Here is a 19,533-nt window from a genome sequence, read left to right as displayed (position 1 = left end):
CTCCGGGGCGTCGGGCTTTGATTGCGCTCCCAGGCCCCCGGCGCCAATGCCAATTCAACCGTGCTCACTCGCTGTATGTTTCGGCCGCTAACTTCAAGTAACCTGTCGAGTCGGAAAATCTCCGTGTCCGCCTATGACGCCCAACTTGTTCACCCAACTCCCTCACACTTGTCAACTGCGGTCTACCAACTTCCTCGTACTCGTATGCGTGCCGCACCACCTCAACACCTCCCGACAATGGCTGCAGAATCTAGCTGTGTCGAGGGCCCGATCCCAATTCTAAAGATCAAAATCATTCTCCGTCAAACAGGGCAACCGAGAGCACCATGAGCACATATAAAGGTAGGTGAAGGAGGGCGCCTGGCGCGCCTTACTCGCTACTTTGCAGCCACAGGTCTCGCATTGACGGTGTATTCACCTTGCAAGTCGATCCCTTGCCCCTCTCCAAGTCTCTACCCCAGCAGGATCGTTCACAATGAGCACCAAAACCGAATCAGAAAACATCGCCCTCGTGCGTCGCATGGTCACCGAAGTCCAACAGAACGGTAACTTCGACATCATTGACGAATCCATCCATCCAGACTGGATAGACCACACCCACCGCCCTGGTACTGCTGGAGATCGCGAGGCTGTAAAAAACATCATGCGTGGTCTGCACAAAGCTCTCTTGGACATCAAAGTGGACATCATTCACTGTGTCTGCACCGGCGATGTCGTGGCCACCAACAAAATCATCCGTGGAAGGCAGGTTGGCGAGCTTTTCGGCCAGCCCGCATCAGATCAGATGATTGAGTTTCGGGTCATGGATTTTGTGCGTGTGCAGGATGGGAAGCTGATTGAGCATTGGGGTTCCCTTGGTCAGATCAAACCGATATCAGACGGAGCTTGAGTCTACACGACTATGCAGACCTGGATAGTACATGTATCATTGATGGGCGGCACGCAGACTTGCCCATGGTCATTCTATTCAGGGCTTTGCCAACAGTTTTGGATGCATGCAAGCATCAGCAGGTGGAAAGGGACGGCAAGACGGACAAGTCAAAGGCGAAGACAGAGCCACATGATCAATAGTTGATGATTTTCTTGAAATGCCTTTTCAGGGCTTGTAAAGGATCCTTTTTTCCCTCCATGCTTTCCATAGTCCATGCAATTGGCCGTTTACCTTGATTCCGGCTGGACGACACACTTGGATTAAGATCCTCTTCAGCCTAGAACGGCCACTTAGCTTGCTCAGCAAATTCCCTCCACGAAACCTTTTTCGAGCCAGGAACCAAGTATTTGTCGCTCTCAGCCTGGGTCTTCTCGGTTCCTTTGCCGTAGTAGCTCCAGTCTCGGATCAGCATCATATTTTGTGCCAACTCCTCTGCAATCTTGTTCCCGATTTTCGCAGCGGACTCGACAGTAGCGGGTTGTTCGACAAATTTGATCTCTTTGCCCTTGAGCTTCGAGAGCGTGTCCACAATTTCCTGAGGGTGCACCCACTCGCCGACACCATGGACATAGACTCCATTGGCCGCCGACCCAGCTTCGAGGAGGCCCACCGTGAACAACCCCGTGTCGCTCTGAATGTCGATCAAAGGCACCCATGTATTCTGAGGATTCCACGGTAGAGTAAGCGTGAGCACCCCAGTCTGTTCATCTGGCTTGATTTGAGTCTTGAGGTTGGACATGAAATACCCCGGCATGTAGTACGAAACCATCATGTCGCCTTTGACCTGCTCCGCATATTCTGCCACTTCAGCCTTGGATTCGAAGTGCTCGACTTTGGTAAGCTCGCCGTGAGTCAACTTAGTCACATGTGGCAAGGTCGACCAAACCAAGTGCTTGACGCCGGCGGCCTTGCACGCATCGACGATATTCTTGCCTTGCTTAATCTCGGCATCTTTGGACTGCGTCTCCCAATAATTTGTGACAGCAAACACACCATATGAACCAGCGACAGCAGCTTTAACGCTTTCGATATCGTTGATGTCGGCTTTGGCTAGTTCGGCGCCCTTGGACGCAAGAGCTTGCGCTGCTGGCTTGGATGTGTCGCGAGTAATGGCGCGAACCTTGTACTTGGAAGACAAGCTAGGGTTATTGAAAATAGCAGAGGCCGTGCTGCCACCTTGGTTGCCCGTAGCTCCAAAGACAGTAATGATTTTCTGGGCCATTTTGAAGGTATTCTTGAAAGCCAGTTTCGGGTTTTACACGCTGTAGATGACGTTTTAGTTCCTCTGACAGATGTATTATGCTATCGAATGAACCGAGAGATTGTCTGGAGTGATGTTTGTGTTCCTTGGACAAAGAGTCTTGCCTGGGCAAACCAACCTGCTCTTATATAGGCAAATCCCTTGGAAAGAATTCATGCAAAAGCTTTTCTTTCAACGGTCCCGACCACTTCGTTACATTAGGTAACCATGTCTTTGCCATTTTCGGGCGTCAAGGGAGGGTCTGAGGAGTGAGTGTTAGTCATGTCCTCGCGCTTCGGCCTTCGCTGACGATCAGGAAAGAGGGCAGGTTGGAGGGGTCGATCTGGTCGGTAGCCGAGACTGTGAGCAAACCGATTCGTCCGCCACAAGAGAATCGCAAGAATTGCATGTGGTTCGAGGACCCTCGCACCTGGGGCTTTGTGACGCTACCGGACAAGGAGCACGAGGAAGCTGATCAGCTTGTGGCAGAGCTGACCAATTCCTTAGACATGGTTGTTCATGTCGGCTTCTGGCTAAGCCGAAGCATGTCTACCTGCACTTTCTGCGCCTTGGCTGATGACGCAACTGCGCTTGGAGGCCTTTCCAGCTTCAAGAACATCTTCCCCGTCACTTGTTCATCCGATCATCGCTTTGTCTTGCATTCAAGCCCCTCGACCGGTTGCACTCACGCCGATTCCGAACCCCGCTGATCAATCTGATCACCAACACAGGCCCTGGCATTGACCTCGACTGGCGAGGGGTTTTCTTGATAGGAGTCTTGGATGGAACATGCATATCTTTGATGTACACAGTCAAGCAATCGGCGAGGTCCCAGTTTGCCTATAACGACCATGCTTTTCTCCGAAGAGACTTTTCCGCACGACGACACGGCAAAGGACGAGTCCGACAAATAGACCTATGTTCACATTACGGGGAACACCTTCTCTAGAATCCTCATGTTATGCCTCTATCTAATTAGATATTCCGTAATAAGACCTTATTATTTAGACCGAAGACTGGGTGCTAACTGAGTGCTTGAGAACCAGAAACTTGATTCTTGGCTTGGACTTCGGATGAAAGGCAAAAGGACTGACTGTTTTCATACCATTAGGTTTGTCAAATGAAGCCTGTGTTTCTGGAGGGGAGCTGTCCGCCGAATCCCAAGATAGTGGCTGCCGTAGCAACAACCCAGTTTTCCAAATCGGGCGACCCACAACAACGCCAAGAGGTGAGCGACAACCTCAAAGTCACTCTGCATCAGCACTGCGGCATGATTGACTCCAGCGACCGTAAAGTTGACCTGCAAAAGTAAACCCAGCTGCCGCAATACCGACTCTCGCTCGTCATCATGGACAACTCGACCAAGATGGCACCACAAACCTCTCTGTTCCAGGTCTATTTGCGCCTTCGCCCACCATTCCAACTCTCGCAGTCAAGGCCTGAACCGTGGCTCATCGTGGAGCCACCGAGCGCGGTAGCCGAACGCGACGAAAATGTGGGCAATTCATTCTCGAGCCACATCACCCTACAACCTCCAAACGACTCGAGAAAGCGCGCGATCGAGAGATTTGGATTCACGAAGGTATTCCAAGAAGAGGCGGCACAGTTAGACATATTCGACGAGTCTGGGGTGGCAGACACGATAAAGAGTGTGCTGCAGACCGGAAGAGATGGTCTTGTTGCCACACTGGGAGTTACTGGTAGTGGGAAGGTGAGAGCGCCTTGTGTCGAGACCAGTTCTCCGTCGCCACTGACCGATAATAGAGCCACACAATCCTTGGATCCAAGTCTCAGCGGGGACTCACGCAGATGACTCTCGACGTTCTCTTCAGATCAATTGGCGAGAATATACGTCGACCGCATCACCCAGATCTCCCCACGGATACCAGTCTCCTCTCATCTCTTCAAGCGTCTGATCCCACTGAAGCCCAGATCTGGTCGGCAACCACCTTCCTCGAGTCAATCTACGGCGACGGCGACCGAGCCAGATTATCACGAGCCCAGACACCTATGTCACGCGCTCAAACTCCCATGATGGTAGGCATTGACAAGAATGGGCTTCCCGGCTCATTTCCCGCACCTTCCCGAACCCGCACAAATACCAGCACTGTTCAAAACCCATTGCCGTTGGCATTTATACCAGACCACTTCACAGGTAGTGCTCTGTCAACCGTGCAGTTGCTGTCGAGTATCCCAGACACGGTTTCTTTGCTCGAGAAGGAACCCTGGCGCCCGCCATCCAAAGTTCCATTTTTAAGTCGTTTGAAAAGCTTGAAGTCCCCTGCTAAATCTATGGCATTTAAGGAATCTATCGGCCACCCCGTCCGAAGGCCTCCTCCGCCTCGACCGTCCACATTCCCACAGAATCCTGATGTAGGAGCCTATACAGTGGACATCGAACAGCAAGCCGAGTACGTTGTCCTTGTATCAATGTACGAAGTATACAACGATCGTATTTTTGACCTGCTGTCGAATCCCACGTCGCCTAATGCACCACCCACGTCGACACGGCAAGGAGCAGCTTTGCAGAAGGGCTTACTGCGGCGTCCATTACTGTTCAAGAATACCGAAATGTCGCCAGAAATGAAAGTGGTTGCTGGGCTCCGGAAAGTTGTGTGCGGAAGCTATGATGAAGCAATGATGGTCTTGGAAACGGGCCTTACCGAAAGAAGAGTGGCAGGAACTGGAAGCAACAGTGTCAGCTCCAGGAGTCATGGCTTCTTTTGCATCGAAGTGAAAAAGCGAATGAGACCAAATTACAATGATGGGTATCTGATGGCCTCCCAACCTCCCTGGACCGGCGGAACCATGACCATCTGTGATCTGGCCGGGTCCGAACGCGCTCGCAATGCCAAAACCACCGGATCGACGCTGGCGGAAGCAGGAAAGATTAACGAAAGCTTGATGTACCTCGGGCAGTGTCTTCAGGTCATCAATGACTGCCAACAGGAAGGAAGCAAGCCCATCGTTCCCTTTCGACAGTGCAAGCTCACGGAGCTTCTCTTTTCCAATTCCTTTCCGTCCTCAAACCATGCCGCCATATGCAGACCACCACAAAAGGGCGTGATGATTGTCACTGCTGATCCTTTGGGAGACTTCAATGCCACGAGTCAGATTCTGAGATATGCGGCTATGGCTCGAGAGGTCACCGTTCCAAGGGTTCCTAGTGTGACTAGCACGATTTTGGCTGGGACTCAGAGCAAGATATCACAAACGGGTCGGTGCACTCCGAACGATGTTGCAAATGCGTATTTTATCACGAAAGAACTGGATCAGGCAACCCATGAGGCGGCAAGACTGGCTGAAGAATGCGATTTCCTGGCTGTCAAACTCGCGGAGGAAGAAATCAAACGCACGGAGGCAGAACTGAAGCTGCAGGCAGCGGAAGAGAAGCTCGCTGTCAAGGAGCAAGAAGTTCGCGAGGAATGCTGGGCAGAGATGGAAGAACGGCTGGATGAAGAGAGAGAAAGATGGAGAACTGCATGGGAGCAAGAGAGACTGCGAGGAGAGGCGTACGTGGACGGCAAGCTCGAAATTCTCGAGAAAACGGCAAAGATCACGATTCACGAGGATGCTTCCAGTGATGGGAGGATCGAAGAGCTTGAGCGAGAAAACGAATGCCTCCGTGCCAAGTTGCGAGCTGTGCAACAAGAGCTCCAAACAAAAAGTCCGACAAAGAAGTCTCGAAGCGCGGCCACGTCCCGGTCCCCTGTCAAGGGCTTGGTTTTGCAAGAGTCGTCCAACGCCAACATTGCGACCAACCCTTTTCTAGCTTCACTAAGGGCGTCAACCAAAGATCGAGACAGCGAGGCGACACTCAAGCCCAGGAAGAGCGACGATGGGCTGGACATATGTGATGTTTCGCCACGGAAGCTATCGTTGAGGAGCTCAAGTGCAACCAGGGTCTCAGTGCTGGAAGACTCACAACCTGCAGTTCCAGCTGTCAAGAAGCAGCGCAAATTGACGACGCGCAAGTGGGATCTCGGTGATCCGGATGACATTTGAATTAGATACCACGGGGGCATTCATGTCCATTAGGCGCTTGACAGAATAGCTCAAGACGCTATCGAGTTGTGTTACTCAGTATTGGAGAGTGGTGTAATATTCGTCCACGCCTTTGTCACCCCCCAGCATGGCACTCAGTCATTTTGGCGACTTTAGAGCCAGTGCGTACACCGCACATGAGACAAATGGGCGTCAGAGGCATAGAAAGTGTCAGAAGTCTCAAGAAGCGGATTGGGCTTATTTCGCCAACAGGAAAACTACTCGAGCGTGAGGCGCGCGTGAGATGAGGAAGGCAGATGAGAAGTGGAACGGGAGATGGTCAAACACCAACCACCCGGATTATATCTTGGAGCGAGCCTTATGATGTCGTAGTACCGAGTCTTAGTAGTGGTTTAGGCACCTCGCGGGCCGCAGCGGGGCGCGGTGCAAGGTTCAAGGTCGCAGGCCGCGAAGCTAAACCAAGTGGACAGACGTGGCTGGGATCTCAATCTTCCATCACGTTAGAAAAAAGAGTGAGCGCACCGCACCACACCCAGCACCAACCTCTGCCTTCTTCTCCCGTTTCTTTTCTGAACCAAGCAACTTTCTGTGGCTTCCTGCTTGCTTTGGCTTGTATTCCTGCAATAGTCGCTCGTTCTGGTTCCAGACTCCTGCTCTTCTTTCGACATCCGATACGGATTTCTATCCTTCACCGCACTTATTCCGCGAGTCTCCATTGGTGCCCGCAATCAGCTGAATTTCCACCTCCCACAGCCTTCGTGAGACGCCCGTGCAGGTTGGGCAGCACGCACGAGACAGGCAGGCAAGAGAAAGAAAATATATAAGCAGCAACAAAAACCGCAAAAGAGGAGGACAGGATTTTGCGGTTGGTGTTGAGAGCACTCGCAATTCATTCTCGATCTCCCCCAGCGGAGGGGCCGAGCTCAATCAATGGCGCCGACGTCCTACATCCGCAGTGTCAGCGCCTCGAGTGAACACTTACGATCCGTGGTTTCCCGCTCCGTGTCCTCGACCTTCGAGACGGTCTCCCCAAAGCAGTCGGTCACCACTTCCAGAACTTCCATCGCGTCCTTCTTCGCACTTGTCCTTAGAGAGGTGCTGCAATTCTCAAGACGCACGCTCCTCACCTCGACGTCGCCATCCAAACCGTCCCGCCGCGAGCTCGTGCAGCCTATCTTCCTTCAACCCTCCACCGGTCTCGAGAAACGACAGAATGCCGTCCTCGCAATTCCCACCACTTATGCAGGCCTCAACTCCGGCCCCGCCCCCGGCGCCTTGGTCGGCATTGTCCTCGGCTCTGTCGGTGGCTTCATCCTTATATTATATATAATTCTCTCACTATTTCGCCTGTCAGGTTGGGGAGGCGGCCGTGAGGTCGTGACAGAGGAAGTCATCCGGCATCACCGAAGAAGGCCCTCCCGAAGCAGTCCGAGCAGCAGAAGCCATAGCCAGCCCATGAGCCACGTCAGCAACCACAGGTCGAGTAGGGTGGTAGAAGAGACGGTGGTGGTTGAGGAACATTTTGGCCCGTCCAGTGTCGAGGAGGACATTGTTGAGGTCATTGAAGAGCACTCGCCCGAACGCTCGCCGCCTAGGAAAGGCAGTCGCAGAAGTGGCTTTAGGACTGTGGATCCAGCGGAGTTTGGAGGAGGAGGAAGGCCGATGAGGAAGGTTTCAAGACGATAATGAAAGAGTGCAGAGATATGCTGTTTGTTGCGAGACCTTTTATTGCTGTCTGACCTACCTATAATGAAGCGATGGAGTTGGTTGGTATGTGCGGAATTGTCGCTCCTACGGGAATGGAGTATCTATCTGTACCTGGCGAGCATCACGGCCGAAGGACAGGCCTGGGATTGCTAGAGAACAAGTTGTCTGGACTGTGAACAAGACTACGACCTCGATATCGGATCGAATCATCTAGCCAATCATATCTTGCCATCCTTTCTGTGTCAATGAAGCGGGTTGGTCCCTCCCCTTCAGTCCTCTACGCACTTTTATACACTTTCCAATGAAGGCGGTGGCCTCCGCTGAGCCATGTCCGGTCGGTGTCACGTATCCACGTTCAATATGCCCCCTTTGGAGCAGGAATGCATTGAGTCTACAGAGTATAGATGTCTGGTGAGTGGCCGTCAAACGAGGGAGCATGTTTTGGCCACCGTCGCAGCAGCAATTCACTTGCTCTGAGGGCTTGCGAACCGACCGGAGCATGGAAATACACATCTAATCATGCACAGTCTACCGGGTTATGTATTGTAACTTTGTGGAAGTAGATGATCAATTCCGGAATGTTTTGTTGCCCGGACGAGCTTCTTTCCTCAATCCCAGCGCTTCTTGTGCTTAACACGCAGCAACCTCTCTGCATTCCCGTGCGCAATCATTTCCAACTGCTCTACCGAAACCAGGCCGCTCTGTTCCAGCTCCTCCATAAACTTCAAGCCGTCCTCGTTGCGGGCGAAAGGATAGTCCACGCTGTACAGCACGTGGTCGAGCTTGGTGTTTTTCAGAATGCAGGCCATGGGGTTGACGCTCCAGTCGCCGCTCGTGGTGATCCAGATGTTCTCGTCCCACACGGTCTTGAAGTCCCTCTGGCGCGTACCCCAGCGCGGCGACAGCTGCATGATGCGCTCGAGCATGAAGGGCAGCATCTCGCCCATGTGGCCGATGATGATTTTGAGCCGGGGCAGCCGGTCGAACAGGCCCGCCGCGAAAAGGCGCAGCACGTGCACGGCCACGTCGGAATGCCATCCGAATGCCGACGAGGAGAGAGAGATCGATGCAGCGCGGGGGATGTTGTCTCCCGTATAAAGCAGCGACATCAGGTCCTGGGTGGGCCACGTCGGGTGTAAGTAGATGGGCACGTCGAGGTCTTGGGCGGCTTGGAACATGGGCAAATAGGCTGACCCATCAAAGTACGTGCCATCCGCAGCGTGGTTTTCAATTAGGGCGCCGACGAAGTCGAGCTCCTTGACGCAGCGGGTCAGTTCAGCGGCACATTCTGCGGGCTGCGAGACTGGCAGGACCGCAAAGCCCGCGAAGCGGTCTGGGTTGTTCTTCACTGCCTCGGCGAGCTGGTCGTTGGCAGACCGGCATTGGGACGCCGACATGGTGCCAGGGGCGTGGGAGACAATCTGCAACGACACCTTCCCGACATCCATGGACTTCAGACGGAGATCGCCTACATCGGCGAGTTTGTCGATCAAGCCGGGGATATGCTTGAGCTGTTCTGAGTAGGAATCCGCGGAACCCGCCAGGACAGCTTGGGAGAAGAAATGCTCTTCCAGAGCAATCAGTGGAGGGACCATGGCTGATGTCGCTGCCCTCCCACGGGAGAGTAAGTGCGAGATGTGAAGTCGGAGACGCACACAGCGGATGTTTCTTCAAATCGAGTGCAAGCAGGTGCTGTGAAGATCTCCAACAAGCCTTCGAAGGAGATGGATGAACTCACCGTGGATTATATGCCGGATCATGGTCGATCATGTCGGAGTTGGCCTGAGGCCGATGGAGTCAGACGCGGGGTCTGGAGAGAGGCGAAGATGCCAAAACGAGTAGCTGGCCTTGGTTTGCATATGACTGCGTTCTCTTTTCCGTGTCGGCTGGCCTTTTGGCGCGAATCTTGAATCAAAGGATGGTACCCGGTAGATATCAGTATAGCCATAATGAACGGGATGGATGCGGCGGACGTCCGTCCCAAAAACCAAGATGGCCAGCCACACCAAACCTAACAACAGCTGGACAGCAGAACGCGCCGCGGGATCACGACTGCGCCGTGTGGCGGGCGGATGAATCCGAGTCCGACAAGTCCAGTGAGCTCTCCATCTCCAGGCACCGGTCTGCCAGATCTCTGCTCCGTGGCACATCAAGTTCATCGGGCTTCAGAGACTCAGGAGGCTCAAGATGGTGTCGATCCAAAAGCTGCCCTCGCTGCTTCCAGACGAGCCTAAAGACCATCACATCGGCAACCCACCCAAAGCCTTCCGAAACCCGTGGCCGTCATTCAATCCCAGCCACCACAGTCTGGGGAACATCGTCAAAGTTCGCTTTGGCAAAGATCGCCCAACGTTTGTGCCAGTTCCCAATGACCGCTCGGAGCTGGTACCTGTTCAGCGAGTCGACTTTTCCACGCCTCACCCAGGGCCCAAGGTGACCTGGATCGGCCATGCTAGTTTTCTGGTGCAGACCGGCAAGGAGGATTCCGCGCTACGGGGCATCAACATCCTCTGTGACCCGGTGTTTTCGGAGAGGACCTCTCCATTCACATGGTTTGGCCCTAAAAGATATACACCCACCCCGTGTACTTTGGAGGAGTTGCTTGATGCTGTCGAGATCGACCTGGTCGTCATCAGCCACAACCATTACGATCACGCCGACGCAGAGACTCTAAAGGCGATTTGGGCCCGGAGAAGATCAAAAGTCCATTTTCTGGTGGGACTGCACAATTCGCGTTGGCTGACGGCAATCGGGATCGATCGCTCGTCCATTACCGAGCTGGATTGGTGGGAGGGAGTCGACATTGAGGTCAATGGGATTGGAAAGGCTCGGATCACATGTACGCCCACACAGCACTTCTCGCGACGAAGCATATGGGACTCAAACCACGATCTGTGGTGTTCGTATGCGATTCAAGACCTGCAGGGCTCCGGCAAAAGGATCTACTTTGCTGGCGACACCGCCTATCGATCCATCCATTCCATGAACTTGTCCCGCGAGGAAGAAGACGCACAGCCTGCGTGTCCAGCTTTCAAGCAGATTGGTGATCTGCTGGGCCCGTTCGACCTGTCCCTCTTGCCCATTGGGCTGTGTGAACCAAGGGACTTCATGTCCAACGTCCATGCCAACTCGTGGGACTCGATCCGAATACATCAAGATGTGAAAAGCAGGAGATCGATCGGGATGCACTGGGGGACAGTTCGTGGCGGCCTGTCTCAGTATTACGAAGATGTCCGCACGCCGATGAAGCACTGGAAGATGGCTGCTGAAGAGGCGGGCTTGAAATGGGGAGAGGAGATTGGTGTTTTGGACATTGGGGAGACGTTGGTGTTGGACTGAGCCGTCAGTCTTCTGCTCTCTCGAGGAGTGTTTCGACCATGTTCCATTCAATGGCAGCGACTGTAGGAAATTACCTAGTGTCTCTCACTAAAGAGAATGTTCGTCTAGGCAACAGTATTTTTTGCAACGAACAAGAGCAATCTTCTATACTACCACCAAGCGACGCCCTGAGATCAGCTCTATCCACTGTTTCAGCCGGAGTGGCCGCTGCTTCCTGCATTGCCCCAGCTTTAACGCCGGGGGCTTGCAGCAGTGGTGCCCACCCTCCGCCCGCCACTCGCATTGAGCCCCCTGTCGCCCCCCAGCGAAAAGTATTGGTGCCATTGCCGTAAGCAGTGATGGCCTCGGTGACAAAGCCCCCGCCGATGCTGGGAATCAAGCTCAACGCTAATGCACGATACTGACAAGTCGGCGTGGATTGGCTGCCAGTTTTTTCGCCTGAGTCCTTTCCATCATCCTTACTCATAGTTCATGTGAGAGCGCATCATATCATGCGCCTTTGCATCTCTATGCCCTGTTGACGAGGCGACGATGGATCCAGCCCCGATGCGCCAGGATGATCGGTGCCTGCGCATTCGGTGTCCTGCGACATATCAAAACCCTGGCACGGAGTCACCCCGGAACCAAACAGAAGCATGGGTGCAAGGGGGTTTCTCCTAAAGTCAATGCAGGGTCGATCTCCTGATGTGTTCTATCTCCGGCGACGCGCATTACCTGTCACCAGAATACGAAGTATGAGGAATCCGTCATCCAGGATCATGTCCCACACACCTGCAAAGTCTTTGACATATAAGCACGAAGCGCCCTTGAACTGCAAGGACATTTTGCAATCTGCCCGCCCATTCTGCATTTCTTCCTGCGTCTTCCTCGGCGACACCGCACATCTACTTCATCAAACCCCGCCTCCAGAGTAGTGATTGGCATCTCTCTTCACCAGACGGTCAATACCCAACAGTCCTTATCCCTCTAACCTCGTCGCCGAAATGCTGTACAAACTGCGCGCCCTGTGGTCCCAATCTTTTGGACTGCCCGCGCCAACTCTCACAGAGAAGAACCTCCCCGATCAAACAGGCAAGGTCTATCTTATCACTGGAAGCAATACTGGGGTTGGATATCAAGTTGCCAGCATCCTCTACGCTCACAACGCCAAAGTCTACGTCGCCGCGCGCACAGAGTCAAAGGCTCTAGCCGCCATCGACTCCATCAAGGAACAACATCCTAAGTCCCAAGGCAAGCTCGAATACTTGCATCTGGACTTGTCCGACTTGAGCACTATCAAAGCCAGTGCCGAGGATTTTCTGTCTCGCGAAGACAAGCTGCATTGGCTGGATAACAATGCTGGCGTGATGATCCCTCCGCAGGGGTCCAAGGGCGCCCAGGGCATGGATCTGACATACCAAACAAACATCCTTGGCCCGTTCCTATTCACGAAACTACTCCTCCCCATCCTCAAGCGCACCGCAGCGGACGAACCCAAGGGCACCGTGAGGGTCAGCTGGGCGGGCAGCCTAGCTGTAGTTCTACAGAGTCCCACGAACGGGGTGCGCTGGAAGAAGGGTGCAGATGGGAAAGAGACATTGGATGATGCGAACAGCAATACATTTACATATGGCGTGAGCAAAGCCGCAAATTATTTCTTCGGGACCGAGTTTGGGAAACGATATGGTGTCAAAGATGGAGTTCTTCACAGTGTGAGTAACCACTTGCTTCCTTCCTGCCCTTTGTTGCCTGTCAGTATCGTTACCTCGATATATCTGCAGACAAGGACTTACCAGTCCGGCTGCAGTCATACAACCCTGGCAACCTTGCATCCGACCTCCAACGACACGCCAACGACCAATACCCCGCCTGGGCGCGATGGCTTCTGCAAAAATTGCTCCTGAACCCCGTAATCTTCGGCGCATATACCGAGATCTATGCCGGTCTATCCCCGGACTTGACTTTGGACAAAGATCAAGGCGGTTATATCATTCCCTGGGGTCGCAGAGGCTCGGTCCGCTCGGATTTGATTGCGGAGGCGACGAAGGAGAACGGAGAGGCCAAGAAGCTGTTTGACTGGTGTGACGAGGTGACGAAAGAGTTTGCATAGGTCAACTCGGTGCTCTCGTGGTCTTCCTTGCCTTGGGAAGTGCCTCACAGAACAAGAGACGCACCCTTTCTGGACATGTCTAGCTGTTCTGAGTGGGACAGAGAGGTTTCGATGGCTGTTTGAGGATCCGGTGCATCGGAGAGAGAGGTTCTGGACACAAGGCATGGGGTGCTGCCTCTATCGTTCGCACTGACAAGTAAGTTCAGGTGTCAGCGTGTGGAGTTGGACTTTGGACGGGGTTGTTTTGCAACTGTTGAGGAGGAAAATATGGGCACGGCAATATATCTTGTTTGTTGATTCATTGGCAATTACACATCGTATAATTGAACTTAATTCACAGCCTTCTCAGACTCTCAGACGATGCTTCTGGAGTCTTTTCGGGGAAGGAGATTGCAGCGCTACTAACAATAGAAGCAGCATCAGGAAGATCCTCCCATGACTACCTAGTATCTCAGCCTCGCGCAACACGCAAACTGAGAAAATTTGGTCATTACAAACCTTGGCTGCCTTGTCTGCCACCTTGAGGCTCGGTCCTCCTGCCTCTCTTTCTTCTTTCAGGCAGCCTGTCTCGCATTGATATTGCTTTCTTACTTGAGTAACAACTAATGAGTGAGCGGCGACGAGAAAAAAAGACAGAAACTCCCTCCTGTCGGTACCGGATTTCGCGGGACGTGGCTTGGAACTACTGTTCAGCCCGCCAATCTTCACGATAACGAGACCCTGTCCTAACTACGTCTAAAGCTGAATAGCCTCGGGATATAAGATGCATGTTTCGAGCCCAATACTCACGCCGCTCGAAAAGGACTAGGAAGTCATGCAGGCTGGCTATCACTACAGGCTTTGGAAGAATATGTCGTTGCCATGGGCAAGTGCCGACCACCCGTACCCTGGTGGACAAACACCGCTGGACCGAAAACGAGGACCGACATGACGCATCTCCACCGATGTCAGCCGGCGAGCTTTTGAAGTGAGAGCCCAAAAATCTTGACGCAGGGTTACACTTCACCCTGACTATCGCTCGCCTAGGGAGGCACGGCAAAAGGTTGCATTCCGAATTGAAAGCAAAGGACGAGCTCTGTCACCTGCGACCCCGGACCTCAGACCACTGACATGAGTCTGTCTAGACCCATTGCCATGGTCAAACATGCTCGCCGGGAGAAAAATCGTCGCTTGAATCCCTAGCCTCGTTCCGGGTCGACAATGAGCCGCGATATCGCATGCGCCCATCTCTTCCCCGCAAAACCCGGGGTAATAACGCCCCGCAAAAAAATGCATCTTACAAACGCTAGTCAGACCAGCTGCCCTACACAGTGGTCTAGCCAGGCGGTGGTGGGTTTCCAAGATATTACTGTGGTGAATGCCCTTGGAGATTCTCGTCCTTCAGAATCACTGCTTCTCTCGATAGACGTGAACCCATCATCATGGCTGACAGTCGGTACACCTTGGGCATCGCCCTGTTTGCCTCCATTGGCACATTTTTATACGTATGCCACTATTCTCCAGTTCGTCGCCAACCAGCTAACGGGGATTGTGACGACAGGGCTATGACACCGGCATCGTGTCGACCAGTAAGTGAACTCGATACCCTTAGACACTCCATGATGACTGACAGAGAACGCAGCAATTGCTCACCAGAGCTGGGTTGACTACATGAACCATCCAGATCCTGGTCTTGTTGGAGCTGTAAGGAACGAGCACCAAGCCCAGCAGAGGGGCGCTGTCGAATACATGCTGACGGGCTTCAGGTCGGCGCGATCTACATCGCTGGCGAGGCATTTGGTGCGGTCATGCAAATTCTTATCGCCGACAAGTTGGGTCGAATCGGTTTCATGGAGCTGCTGTGTGTGATTGTCACTATTGGGTGCATTATCCAAACAGCAGCTGTCAACATTGGGATGCTGCTTGCTGGACGCATTTTGACAGGCATTGCAGTTGGGTAAGGAGAAATCTGTGATACTCAGCCGGGCTGTTCAACCGGAAACTGACACTTTGCTTCTCCAACAGCGCCCTTTGTGCCACCGTCCCAATCTATCTGTCCGAAATCAGCAGTCCCAAGTCGCGCGGTTTAATCGGTGGTCTCTCCGGCGTCGGTCTATCCTGCGGTATCATGGTGTCCAACTGGGTTGGATTCGCATGCAACTATGCCCCCTACGGTTCCCTGCAGTGGCGGCTTCCTTTGGGCCTCCAGATCCCATGGGGAATCATCATGTTTATCGGCCTGGTGACCTTTATGCCAAACTCGCCTCGTTACCTGCTTCGAAGGGGTAAAGTTGAGGAAGCACGCATGGCGTTTATCAAGATCCGCAGTGACTTGCATTCCCACGAGGTTGTTCAGGAGTTCGGCCTCATGAGATCTCAAATCGAGTTCGAGATGGAGCGACAACTCCCTTCTTTTGGGCAAGCATTCAAGCTCTATCGCCGTCGCGTTCTTGTGTATGTTGCCTCCTGCAGCACGAGTTTTCGTACAGGCACTGATTGAACGGTTAGGTCCATCGCGGTCCAGGTCCTGACAGCCGTGACCGGTGTCAATGTCATCCAGGTATGTTTCTTCTCATAGTCGTGCTGGTTTAGACTCAGTTACTGACTCAGGGGTCTAGTACTATCAAAGTAAGCAGCCACCAGCTCGATACTCAGCACGTAGACTTACATGCGTATAGCGACCCTTTACAAATCTCTGGGTATTCAAAGCCAGACTGTCCTGGCACTGACCGCGGTCTGGGGAACATGCGCCTTCCTGTCGAGCGCCATCTCCATTGGGTTTCTTCCGGACAGATTGGGCCGGCGGAGGTGAGTATCCTCCTCGACGAACTCAGGTCAGTTCGTCGGCTAAATCTCATTAGGATGCTTCTTATCGGTGTCGCCTGGACAATCGTCACCGAGATCTATGCCGCTGTCATGCAGCGCGAATTCCAAGACACAAACAACCGTGTCGGCAAGGGCTTCGCCATTCTCGGCATCTACGTGTTTACAGTTGGCTACTGTAAGACTCTGCCCTGATGCTTCCCAAATAACACAATGTCTACTAACTTCGGGATCAGACAGCTTGATCAACCCAGTAACGTGGATCTACGGCGCTGAAGTGCTTCCTGTTTCTCTACGCAATAAGTTCATGGGTGTTGCTGCGACGGCGCACTATGTCGTCAACGTTGCTGGTCTGTACCTCCCCTAGAGCGATTGTTCTGCGCTGACATATACGATACAGTGACGGAGGCTGGACCTAGCGCCTTCAAGAACATCCGGGAGAACTATTACTATGTGTTTGTGGGTTGCTGTACTGTGTACCTGGGCATCATTTACCTCTGGTTCCCGTAAGTAACATGCCAGATTGCGCCAGCAGAGGCAGCCTTGCTGACGAATATCCAGGGAAACCAAGCAGAAGACTCTCGAAGAGATCGCAGCGGCATTTGGAGACCATGTTGTTCAGGTCGAGGAACGCGACGCCCTGGCCGAAGAGGCAGCGTTGGCGGCCAAGGTTGAGGAAGCCAAATCTAGCAGCACAGCGCATGTTGAGATCAAAGCGTAGTGCTGTCTGATGGTTGAGCTGGAGCACAAGTATTGATCAAAGTGGAAAGCGCTTTGTTAGGGTCTGGAGTACATAGTCATAGTGCCGCGCCGACGTGGAGCCTGGAGAAAGGAGACTGAACGGAACAAATGCTTCGTGCGAAGGCTCTAGGTCTCGGCACTATCCAGTGAACAGAGATCGGTCTGGTCTGCTTATGTTCTCCTTCACTGTAAATGGTCAATCCAGCATTGCCAGCCTGAGTACCTCCGGTGCATCAGGAGAAAATCCGGGCGAGTCAACTGCCTTTGCCTCCGCAGCGGCCCACAGCCCGGCATTTTCCTTTTCCACGACCTCGTGAATGATACACCGATCACAAGCAGGGGGATCTATGGGCGTCGGCAACGGATAACACGACGCGCCCATCCGACTTCGGGGGAGCCTGGACGTGATTGTTATCATGAGGGCTTTGAAGCATTTCAAAAAACCTGCATATCTTCCATCTCTGACAAACCTCAGGCCCTAGACCTACGCATCTAAACCCCCCTTCTTCGACTTCCAAGGAAAAGCAACATGACGATGACGACGACGAACGGTGTCAACGGCACGCACGGCCCGGCTCCCACTTCTGGCGCAGCCAAACTGAAGGCAAACCGCGCGAAGGCCATCGTGGATGCGGCGTACGCGGGCAAATACGCCATCCCCGCCGTGTGCTGCTACAATCTGGAGGCGGTGCTGGCGACGGTACGGGCGGCGGAGGCGAAGCGGTCGCCGGCGCTGATCCAGCTGTTCCCCTGGTCGATCGAGTTCGCGGACGGCCTGTTGCTGCACGCGGCGGCTGAGGCAGCGGACAAGGCGACGGTGCCCATCGGCGTGCACATGGACCACGCGCAGTCACCAGAGGTGATTCGGCGGTCGGCGGACCTGGGAGGCTACGACGGCATCATGGTGGACATGAGCCACTACGACAAGAAGGACAACATGCGCCTCAGCCGCGAGCTGGTCGAGTACTGCAACGCGCGCGGGATCATCACCGAGTGCGAGCCCGGCCGGATCAACGGCAGCGAGGACGGCATCGCGGACACCGAGGGCATGGAGGAGATCCTGACCACGCCCGAGCAGGCCGAGGAGTTCGTCGCTCTGGGCATTGACTGGCTGGCCCCAGCCTTTGGCAACGTCCATGGCCCCTACGGACCCAAGGGCCCCCTGCTCGACTTCCCTCGCCTCGAGCGCATCCACAAGCAGGTCGGCGACCGCGTCCGCCTGGTCCTCCACGGCGCCCACGAAGACTACTTCGGCGAGGACCTCCTGCGCAAGTGCATCTCCTATGGCATGGCCAAGGTCAACATCAACGGGCCCGTCGCCGCTGCGTGGTTAAAGGTTCAGGGAGAGCTGACGGGCAAAGTGCCCATCACAAAGATCATAGAGGAGCAGACGAACGCCATGCAGGCCGTGGTAGAGTACCACATGGACTGGTTGATGTCCACGGGCAAGGCTTAGGTAGTAGCTGGGTTCTTACTTTGTGTCCATCTCAAAAGATAGAGCGGCCAAGGGTTCAGGATCGAGCAGGGCCGACCTGTTAATAGACTTTCAGGGAATCAAGTTGTCTAGACGCCCTTTTGAAGTGTTCAATCTTGTATTAGACCGTACTCGCAGACTCTTCTTTCATGGTCTCTACATAGTCCTGAACAGACTGCACAAAGGACGTATCCTGCTTCATCCCCAACGACAGACCCAGGCTATTGTCAAAGTCGTCCGCCCAGGAGTACAACAGCGACTGCAGCTCAGGCACCTCTTCTTCATGCACGAAAGCCAACTTGTCCCTTCCCCCAACTTCTTCCAGAGCATCCAACATGTCTTGCACTGTGACCGCAAAGCCTGGGACGTTGACTGCTCTTCGATGCGGTGCGAGCGCGTCGCGAGGCAGCCGCAGAGTGACCAGGACGTTGTACACCAGTGTCTTGGGCGAGCACATCCAATGCCGCCAGGCGCGGTCTTTGAGGGGTATCTTACACACCTGGCCATTCAACGGTTCTCGAATGATGCCTGACAAGAACGCTGAGACGGCGGGACTCGGTTTGCCGGGCCGCACAGAGATGGTAGGGAAGCGCAGCGAGAAGCCGTTGATCATGCCCCGGCGTGTGAAGTCGTTGATGAGCGTCTCGCAGATGACCTTTTGACAGCCGTAGGACATCTCGGGGGTGGGGATGTCGGCCTCGGTGACGCCCTTCTTGGGCACGGGGCTGCCATAGACGGCCTCGCTGGATGCGTAGATGACTCGCACCCCGGGACACTTCCTCGCCAGGCTGAGCAGTATCGAGCGCGTCGCATCGACGTTGGCGCGGTATCCGAGCTCAAAGTCGGCTTCCGCGGCCGAGGACATGACACCGTGCAGAAGAATGGCAGCGTCGAGACTGTCGGGGACGATGTTGGCAGACGCGTCCGCCAGGTCTGCTTTCAGCGTCCTTGCATGCTGCGGATATTTGGCACCGCGAGGCACTGGCGGCTCAAAAATGTCGACGAGGACGAGTTCGTTCGCTTCATCCTCGAGGAGTGCCTTGGACACAATCTGCCCGATATACCCTCCTGCCCCGGATATGAAAATGCGCATTTTGTCAATGTGTTTGCTGTGGCAAATGTCTGTTCTTCTGATGGGAAAAAGGGAGATTCAACAAAGTCTATGAGACATACTCCAATCTGGACGCGTTACTTAAGGTCCATAA

General features: G+C 53.9%; 8 protein-coding genes across 8 annotated transcripts; 6 read left to right on the top strand and 2 right to left on the bottom strand.

Moving 5' to 3' along the window:
• The first annotated feature begins 165 nt into the window (after window positions 1-165).
• Window positions 166-1,086, top strand: PV07_12071 (uncharacterized protein). Its single transcript, XM_016399563.1, has one exon. The coding sequence runs from the start codon at window positions 476-478 to the stop codon at window positions 887-889; it is 414 nt and encodes a 137-aa protein (XP_016244125.1). The 5' UTR covers window positions 166-475; the 3' UTR covers window positions 890-1,086.
• Window positions 1,037-2,527, bottom strand: PV07_12070 (uncharacterized protein). Its single transcript, XM_016399562.1, has 2 exons — window positions 2,311-2,527; window positions 1,037-2,193 (listed from the first exon to the last, which is right to left on the bottom strand). The coding sequence occupies exon 2, from the start codon at window positions 2,151-2,153 to the stop codon at window positions 1,209-1,211; it is 945 nt and encodes a 314-aa protein (XP_016244124.1). The 5' UTR covers window positions 2,154-2,193; window positions 2,311-2,527; the 3' UTR covers window positions 1,037-1,208.
• Window positions 2,528-3,460: 933 nt separating this feature from the next.
• On the top strand, window positions 3,461-6,501 carry PV07_12069 (uncharacterized protein). Its single transcript, XM_016399561.1, has 3 exons — window positions 3,461-3,882; window positions 3,936-4,208; window positions 4,476-6,501. Exons 1-3 carry the CDS (start codon window positions 3,520-3,522, stop codon window positions 6,174-6,176), a joined length of 2,337 nt encoding a protein of 778 aa, XP_016244123.1. The 5' UTR covers window positions 3,461-3,519; the 3' UTR covers window positions 6,177-6,501.
• A 182-nt stretch (window positions 6,502-6,683) lies between these two features.
• On the top strand, window positions 6,684-8,250 carry PV07_12068 (uncharacterized protein). The gene has a single exon (XM_016399560.1). The coding sequence runs from the start codon at window positions 7,107-7,109 to the stop codon at window positions 7,860-7,862; it is 756 nt and encodes a 251-aa protein (XP_016244122.1). The 5' UTR covers window positions 6,684-7,106; the 3' UTR covers window positions 7,863-8,250.
• Window positions 8,251-8,427: 177 nt separating this feature from the next.
• PV07_12067 (uncharacterized protein) lies at window positions 8,428-9,700 on the bottom strand. Its single transcript, XM_016399559.1, has one exon. It carries the CDS (start codon window positions 9,476-9,478, stop codon window positions 8,492-8,494), a length of 987 nt encoding a protein of 328 aa, XP_016244121.1. The 5' UTR covers window positions 9,479-9,700; the 3' UTR covers window positions 8,428-8,491.
• Window positions 9,701-10,002: 302 nt separating this feature from the next.
• On the top strand, window positions 10,003-11,222 carry PV07_12066 (uncharacterized protein; the record flags this gene model as incomplete). The annotated part of the gene is made up of 1 exon (XM_016399558.1): window positions 10,003-11,222. Exon 1 carries the CDS (start codon window positions 10,071-10,073, stop codon window positions 11,220-11,222), a length of 1,152 nt encoding a protein of 383 aa, XP_016244120.1. The 5' UTR covers window positions 10,003-10,070.
• A 472-nt stretch (window positions 11,223-11,694) lies between these two features.
• Window positions 11,695-13,653, top strand: PV07_12065 (uncharacterized protein). The gene is made up of 2 exons (XM_016399557.1): window positions 11,695-12,913; window positions 13,009-13,653. Exons 1-2 carry the CDS (start codon window positions 12,206-12,208, stop codon window positions 13,309-13,311), a joined length of 1,011 nt encoding a protein of 336 aa, XP_016244119.1. The 5' UTR covers window positions 11,695-12,205; the 3' UTR covers window positions 13,312-13,653.
• A 3,730-nt stretch (window positions 13,654-17,383) lies between these two features.
• On the top strand, window positions 17,384-18,361 carry PV07_12064 (uncharacterized protein; the record flags this gene model as incomplete). The annotated part of the gene is made up of 1 exon (XM_016399556.1): window positions 17,384-18,361. The coding sequence occupies one exon, from the start codon at window positions 17,384-17,386 to the stop codon at window positions 18,308-18,310; it is 927 nt and encodes a 308-aa protein (XP_016244118.1). The 3' UTR covers window positions 18,311-18,361.
• Window positions 18,362-19,533: the final 1,172 nt, after the last annotated feature.

Source organism: Cladophialophora immunda, assembly GCF_000835495.1.
Source record: "Cladophialophora immunda strain CBS 83496 unplaced genomic scaffold supercont1.7, whole genome shotgun sequence".
Taxonomy (NCBI): Eukaryota; Fungi; Ascomycota; class Eurotiomycetes; order Chaetothyriales; family Herpotrichiellaceae; genus Cladophialophora; species Cladophialophora immunda.
The sequence above is the reverse complement of the archived record's forward strand: the minus strand, read 5'-3'. Positions and strand labels throughout refer to the sequence as shown.